Source organism: Ascaphus truei, chromosome 6 (genome assembly GCF_040206685.1).
Source record: "Ascaphus truei isolate aAscTru1 chromosome 6, aAscTru1.hap1, whole genome shotgun sequence".
Taxonomy (NCBI): domain Eukaryota; kingdom Metazoa; phylum Chordata; class Amphibia; order Anura; family Ascaphidae; genus Ascaphus; species Ascaphus truei.
This window is the reverse complement of record NC_134488.1, coordinates 107,974,250-107,982,365: the sequence shown is the minus strand read 5'-3', so window position 1 is coordinate 107,982,365 and position 8,116 is coordinate 107,974,250. Positions and strand designations below refer to the sequence as shown.

Sequence of the window (8,116 nt, the reverse complement as noted above, 5' to 3'; positions counted from 1 at the left end):
TTCTTTGTGCTGGTCTGTTTCATGGTCAAGGTCAAAAAGATATGCATATGTCAGTGTTTTTCAACCAGGGTTCCCCAGGTATCCCTAAAGGGTTCCCTACAACCTGACCTCAGACGCGCTATTAGAGAGGGTTGGGGTTCCTTACAATACATCTGATCTCAGACGCGCTATTAGAGAGGGTTGTGGTTCCTTACAATACATTTGATCTCAGATGCATTATTCGAGAGGGTTGAGGGTCACTTCTTCCCGAGTTAACCAATTGTTCGCTAATATAGAAGTTGTTGCTTCCTTCTGTGGCACTATTTTTTGCAATTGATTACTCCCTGGTAAATACAGAGGCAAATAATTTGTTTTAAAAGGCACTGTAAGCGGCACTTTAATATATATAATATATGCAGCCTTAGTCGAAAAATAATTACCTAAACCGACCATCGATTTTTTCCCCACGTGATCGATCAGCAAAGATCCTGCTTTCCCAGGGTTCACTAAATGCCTGACTTTCAGTTCCAATCAATCCTTCAGTCAGTGTAACTCAGCAGCTACAATGGATTCTTATATTGCTAAGGTAACATTATCTATTGTTACAGTTTGCAGCTAAATTGCTGGGAATATTGACAACAAATTATCCCAAACAGAAAAGTCTTGGAAATATCTTGCAAAGCTGGGGAAGTGTGCCAAAACCTAATATAATGGCTCCGCTTTCAGAGGTATCTGGAATATACAGTATGCCATCATCCTTTTCAAACTAGTTGGCCTCTTGTTTCCTCTTGCTTTTAAGCACAGTGCCACTGCTTTCTGGCTGCGCTTATAGTGACGGCAACGTCACTGAGTTCTCATTCGACAGACAGGTCACGTGAGCACTCCGTGACGTCACTAGGAACGCCCCCACGGCGCGTCTAGCATGGCCAGGGAAAGAACCCGCTTTCCCACAGCACCATGGCCCCAGCCTAGCCTGGGGAATCACTGAGCTCTAAGCCCGGGGAATCACTGAGCTCTAAGTCTGGGGAAGCACTGAGCTGTAAACCCGGGGAATCACTGAGCTCTAAGACCGGGGAATCACTGAGCTGTAAGACCGGGGAATCACTGAGATCTAAGCCCGGGGAATCACTGAGCTCTAAGCCCGGGGAATCACTGAGCTCTAAGACCGGGGAATCACTGAGCTCTAAGTCTGGGGAAGCACTGAGCTGTAAGCCCGGGGAATCACTGAGCTCTAAGTCTGGGGAAGCACTGATTCCCCTCACTGCAATGACGTCACTGAGTGCAGCGCAGTCAGGGAATTGCAACTGGAATACTCCAATGGGAGCACAAGGGGGAGAACCGTTACCTGCAGGGAACACACGAGGGCGGGGACGTTGTTGTAACCCCTCCTACCGGGAAATGGTCTGCCCTATCAGTGTCTACTGACCAGCCAATAGGAGCTCTGCGTGAGCGAAGCCTGGAACAGCGTACGCTACGTTTTCAGTTGGAAAGGCAACGTCATTTCCCCATCACACCCCCTGCTGACCTCCTCCCTCTCCCTACTCGTTGATGGATAGGACAGCTCGTCCAATCAGCGCCGCGCTCTTCCTGCTGCGGTCCAATCGGAGTAGCGGAGAGCAGAGCGGTGCGCGCGACGGATTTCCTGCTGTGCCTCTGGCTCTCAGTCTCTCTCGCTGTCTCTTTTCTGTCTAGCGCACTCAGCCGTTTTTTTAAAATCTGCTTCTCGCGGGGTCTCGAGCTCCCGCGGTCTCGCGACCCTGCCGTTGTTGCCAGCATCACCCGTTGCCGCCGCCCAACCTAATTAGCTCGGCTGCGGGGCGGGGAGGGACCGCACACAGCGGGAAAGATGCCGGCCGTATCTAAAGGCGACGGGATGCGGGGGCTGGCCGTGTTTATCTCTGACATAAGGAACTGTACGTATCTAATCGCGATATGCTCCCGCCAGGAGAGTAGTCTTGTGATCCCGAGGCTGGGGTCTGACGGGGATCACAGGGAGCCTCCGCCCTGCCGGTCTGTGTGCGTGTTGTAGGGGAGCTGTATATATATATATGTGTGTGTGTGTGTGTGTGTGTGTGTGTGTGTGTGTGTGGTGGGGAGGGGGAGTATGGGCCCTCACTATGTGTGTGCGGTGGGGGGGGTGTATACCGTGTGTGTGTTGGGGCTGTCACTGTGGGGGTGGGGGGGTGGGAGCTGTCACTATATGGATGGGCTGTCAATGTGTGTGGGGTGTGGGCTGTCACTGTGTGTATAGGGCGGGGAAGCTGTTATGTGTGTGAGGGGGTGTCAGGGTGGGTCTCACTGTGTGTGTGCGGTAGGGGTCTCTCACTGCGCTTGCGCGCAGTGGGGGCTGTCACCATGTGTGTGCACGGTGGGGGTCTGTCACTGCGCATGTGTTGGGACTGTCACTGTGTGTGTGTGTGTATATATATATATATATATAGCAACTGTAAATATTACTGTATGTTCATTTGCATGTCTTAGACAGGTCTGCAACCCTGTCTTTCCCCATTGTCACCCAGCATACAGCGCTTCCACTGCAGCAAGGGATTCTGGGAAATGACATGCAAATGAGCACTCAGTGCCACCTTTTGTCTCAAGCTCATATTACACAAGCCAATCCTCAAGCCAATGCATGCTGTTTTAAACACAGCTTTTAAACAGAGGCTGGGATGAGATGCAAAGCCATTAGACCTACTCACATACATGTTTCAACCTTGATGGGTATCATCAGTGTGAGGCTGGTCTTAATGGCTAGCAGGTTTGAGACTAGACTAGGTAATCACCACTGTCATTAAGGTTATGGTGGGTAAAAAAAGTGACAAAAACCCTCCACAGTAAAGCATAAAGCAACTGTAAATATTACTGTATGTTCATTTGCATATATATATGTATATGTATATATATATATATATATATATATATATATATATATATATATATATATATTAAAAAAAAAAAAAAAAAAAAAAATCTCCCTTGCTGCAGTGGAAGTGCTGGGTGATAATGGTGAAAGGTGGGGTTGCAGACCTGTCTAAGACATGCAAATGAGCATACAGTAATTAATATATATATATATAAATTTCGGTGGGTCAGGAGCTGTCACTCTGCATATTTGTAGGGGAGCACTGTCACTGTGTGTTTATATATGTGTGATGGGTGGCTTGTCATTTTGTGGAGGGGCTGCCACTGTGTGTGTGTGTGTTCTCACTGTGTGTGTAATGTGGAGGGGGGGGGGGGGAGTTGTCACTGTGTGTGTGACTGTGTGTGGGGAAGGGTCTGTTACTGTGCATGTGGGGGGGCTGTCACTTTGTGTGTAACTGTCACTGTATGTGTGATGCATTAAGTTAGCAGAACATTGCGTTAGCTTCCAAAACTTGTCGTTAAGTGAAATAGTAACTAGCTCTGGGGACCCAACCGTTCATAAGTAACTGTGACATTGCAGGTATTACTTCCTGGTTCTTAAAGGGGATTTAAATGGCCATACCATAGGAAGCCACAACTGAGTAGGAGGCTATCACAATGTGTGGGTATATGAGGGAGAGACTATCACTGTATGTTTGAGAGGAGAGATGCTGTCACTGCGTGTAGGAAAGGCTGTTTCTTCTAGACGTGTGGGATATGAAATGATTATGCTTTTGGAAATGTATGTTATAACCTGTCAGTGCCTATCAGTGGGTACCAGTCACTTTTCCTGTATGCATGTGATGTTAGAGACTCTATAATACTGTGTAATGTGATAAAGGCTGCCATTTCTCTGCCTTCTATGGAGTATACTTAACCCTTTCAGTGACCCAGAGTCATGCCACCTCCGACACGTCTGCATCACGTGACCACTCGTTGTAGTGATCATGTGATGCTTTTTTAGTTTCAGTTATCAGGCCAGATGTGACAGGGAGGGGACACGCTCCGATTGCGTTCAGTCCCTAAAAAATTAGCGTAGAGCAATGACGTACGGTGCCCTGGCACTTTTATTGACGCATAACGTACCTCAGGGCGCTGAAGGGGTTAGGAAGCAAATTCAGTGCCACGCAGTGTGAGCGCATTCATGGTATGCACAAATCTACAGTATTTCCCTGTAACTAGATCATTAATTACACCTTTGGTTTCTGCCTTGTGAAGTGGGTTTTACATTTTTATTTGTGTTTGGTAATTACTTATTTGTTCCTAATGGTTGTCACAGGAGACCAGGTTTAGCAACACATTTATATCGGGATCATATGATTGAGCAAAACAAGGAGGTAAAATAAATTATAATTTATTTCAGGAAAAGACAAACACACACTGCAACACAATTTACACTAAAAATACACTTACTTTGGAAATCTGGGGTAACACAAACTACTTTTCCTAGTTGTAGGGGCTTATGACCAAGCTTACCCTAGTAACCGTTGCAAAAGAAACAGCAAAATAATCCAGGCAGCTTTTCCTTCAAGTAGCCTCTTCCTGCTGAAGACTTGTAACTGGACACTAAGGCCGCGTTCACACAGGGGGCTTTGCGACGCTGCGGGCTTGTGTCCGCATGTGCGCGCCTCCATCTGCTGGGCGATGTGTGATCATCCCCAGCAGACGGAATGATTCGACATCCAGGAAGTGTGTGTTGCGGGCCTGTCGTGTGTGTGTGTGTGTGTGTGTGTCCGTGTCCGTGTCCGTGTCCGTGTCCCCGAAGCGCCCTGAAGGTAGTTTTATTTTATTTATTTATTATAGTTTAATTTACCGAGGTTCATACCACCCGCCCCCCAGCACTGATCTGCCCTAAAACCCACTGCACAGAGGGGATCATATACTGAGGGGGGGTTCCCCGTCCCCACTGCCGAGTCTGGTCAATTCAGCAGCCAATCAATGTAAAACGTCTGGGCATTGATTGGCTGCTGAAATTGACGTCATGCTGCTGCAGCCGGAGACCACAGATTGGAAAGACACCTGCGACTGCAGCAGCGTCGACACCGTACTTTGCAGCCAATGGTAGTTTCAATACTGAACACTACCATTGCCCGCTAGGCATCTGCGACGAACGCACGCATGCACCTAAGCGCACGTCGTGTAGCGTGCTGTGTGAGCGGGGCCTTAGCCTCTCAGAATCTTAGATGACTTACTCATAGCTTGGCATACACATTACATCACACCTCTGGGATGGTGACTAGCTATCTTATACACTTTGGGACAGGCAGTCCCACCGCTTGTCCACCAACCCCCAGCGTGGGAATGTCATCGCTGACCAATTACACACTTGGCCAGGTTTGTGAAAACTGGCACCTATGGCTTCAGAAAAGTAAGAGGGCATGTGCGCAGATCGCCATCTTGCTCACTTACTATTCTAAGCCCCCCACAGGCTCAATGCCCGAAAGTCTGGGGTAGGTGACAACTGGCCAGGATAGCTTGCCTTCATCTCAGGATGCTAGCACTTAACTTAGCTATCCTGCCCATCTGGCTGCTCACACTTATGGCACAAGTGTTACGTTGATCTATGAGACGACCTGGCACCAAAACCTAGTGTGGCCAGGAGTTCTCCTTTGATCCCGAGATGAAAAGACCCTGCCTTATGTTACATGTATAAAGTAAAACATATTTTCTTAAAACACTGCTGCTTAATAAAATATACTTCTATACATGCTTCTGTTAAAATATGTTACAGCCTTTTGGTGTATTTGAGATAGTGTAAGCTAACCTGCTTCCTTTACACTATCCTGTATCCCTTACACACTGCAAGGCAACATGTGCGCAATACACCAGTCCAAGAGCTAACACTCTAAGCTCCCAAAACACAGTTCAGGGGCAACCAAGTGGGCTTAACCTTTATTAGTGAGCCTGGTTACCCCCTCACTGTCACAATGGTCTCCATTTCTGCTAGAAATTGTTTGTAGCCTATTCAACTAAACACTTATTTTCTTTTATTTAAATAAATTTGACCCGCACACAAACAAGAAAATTATTGACAAAGCACTATCTATAATGACATTTTTATATATCAGTAGAAAAACGCATATAAGGGGGAAAAAAACTACTGTTACAGTTATGAAAGGTAACAAACAATTACACGGAAATACAAAGTGACAATAAATCACTAACACACATAAAAGATATTTGAATTGATCTATATCTCTATATATCTATAGTAGTGAGTGAATAGGATACACATTAGCTAATACCCTATATCATGCAAAAAGGTGTGCAAAAAAGTGGCTGATTGAAAAAGAAGCAATAATTATAAGAAGGGGGGCAACGTTTCAGGACCTCATGTCCTTTCTTGTGGCCTATTAACGCAGTACTTCCCTTATGTATCCCTCCTCCGTAATCTCCAAGTTCAGAAAAGCATTACCCGTAACGCACGGCCTGCGCACTTTTTACCAATAACGCGTGGCCTGGGCACCTTTTATCCGTAACGCGTGGCCTGGGCACCTTTTATCCGTACTCACAAGTTCCCCGGGTTCAATTTAGATGCTGTTTGGTATTTGAGAGACTAACAGTTTTTGGAAACCTGTGAGATGTGTAGATGCAGTGTTTTGCCTGTACAATGAAACCTTATTGGGTGCTACTAGAGCGTGGGTGCGGTCTACACTATATGGCGCTCTGCTTGAGCTGGAGTAGTATCGTTTTAGTACAACGGCGCAACAGAAATACTTTTATCCCCATCATTAAGTGGGAATGCGAATCTGGTTTAGTTATTCATTCTGATGAATGGCCGGCCTATTGCAAACTAAATGCCATTGGTTACCGTCATTTTACGGTTAATCACCAGTCCAAATTTTCCGGTAGACCTCCCGCTATAGTAGCACATTTTATGTGGCTGGGTGCTGTATGCAAATAATTGTGTTTGATAAAAAATAGCAATAATAGGTGAGCTGACTGAATTGAAGCCCAAGAAATATATTTCAAATGGCTCGTCCCACTTCCTTTTTTAGATGTAGTGCTAGGGGGTCCATGCTCTGTATCGTAAAAAAACCCCCGTTTCTTCTAGCATAATGTATTGTGTTGTCATGTATTGTATTTACAATGTTGAGTAAAACCAGATGCACATCTCTTAATGGCTGATTTGATAATGATTAGTATTTTTAGCCTTTTAAATTAAATTAAATTAATGTGCATCTCTGTTCCCTTCAAACAAATGAAAGAGCCGTCTTTTTTTTGGATGTTAATTTCATTCCAGAGCTGAAAATAGTGGTGGTTGGGGGTTTGGGACCCCTAGTGCCCCACCCTATTTAAAAAAAAAAAATCCTTCCTATATGCTTCTGAAAGGGATTGCTGCTTTAAAGGCTGTTTGTGAGGATTCCATTTAATATCATACAATAGCTCCCCAACCCACAGTTAAAGTGACCTGATGAGTGTTTCATTATATATTTTTTGGTTTTTCCTTATTCAGGTAAAAGTAAAGAAGCTGAAATTAAAAGAATCAACAAGGAGTTGGCCAATATTAGATCAAAGTTCAAGGGTGCGTATCGCCATATATACTCTTCTCTGTTCATTTTTCATTTCAATCTCTGTCCCTCTTGTGTGTTTTCTCTTTGTTCTTATGTGTTACCGGGTCATGATTCTTGAGAATAATTTCAAGAAGGAATAAAACATTGTCTTTGAAAAATACTTCTCATTTCTTTCTTGGATGTCTTGGTAATAGTATTTTCCCCCTCCCCAATAAAGATGCCTCATTCTAAAAGATTAAGCGTGTAGGGATGTAAAATCCTGTGCATTAGTATATTCCAGGAGTGGCCAACTCCAGTCCTCAAGGGCCACCAACAGGTCGGGTATTAAGGATATCACTACTTCAGCACAGGTGGCTCAATTTGTGCTGTAGCCACCTGTGCTGAAGCAGGGATATCCTGAAAATCTGACTTGTTGGTGGCCCTTAAGGACTGGAGTTGGCCCCCCCATCTGTATTCCTTCAATCTCTATTGCGCTTCAGAGGAAATCTTGTAGAAAATAGTACAAGCTGTCCTGTGCTCTAGAGAGAGTTGGATGTGGCTGTGTACAGCTCAATGTATAATATATGCTGAAGTTCGCTTAATGGAGACTAGGAACTGCCAAACCTCCTCAGAGCGCACCTACTGTAACTTCTTCAGAGGAAATCCTCCTGTTTATTTGTGTGCGGTCATACCAAAGGGCCTGCAAGACAATATCCAGATTTTTGATCTAGCAAGTAGTTGGA

The 8,116-nt window shown here is 45.3% G+C and overlaps 2 protein-coding genes across 4 annotated transcripts in view; one reads left to right on the top strand and one right to left on the bottom strand.

Annotated features, from left to right (window-relative positions):
• The window catches only part of TSKS (testis specific serine kinase substrate), a 76,610-nt gene extending 75,216 nt beyond the window's left edge, over window positions 1-1,394 (bottom strand). Inside the window, exon 1 of the mRNA XM_075605686.1 lies at window positions 1,325-1,394. The gene's annotated coding sequence lies outside the window, so the exon portion shown is untranslated. The remainder of the gene's footprint in view (window positions 1-1,324) is intronic.
• A 208-nt stretch (window positions 1,395-1,602) lies between these two features.
• The window catches only part of AP2A1 (adaptor related protein complex 2 subunit alpha 1), a 31,974-nt gene continuing 25,460 nt past the window's right edge, over window positions 1,603-8,116 (top strand). For 2 of the 3 annotated variants that reach the window (XM_075605683.1, XM_075605682.1), the window contains exons 1-2: window positions 1,604-1,892; window positions 7,337-7,405. In XM_075605683.1, coding sequence (XP_075461798.1) covers window positions 1,826-1,892; window positions 7,337-7,405 — 136 coding nt within the window. In that variant the 5' untranslated portion in view covers window positions 1,604-1,825. Of the gene's footprint in view, window positions 1,893-7,336; window positions 7,406-8,116 lie in introns of all 3 variants that reach the window. The other variant, XM_075605685.1, reaches the window with a different exon arrangement.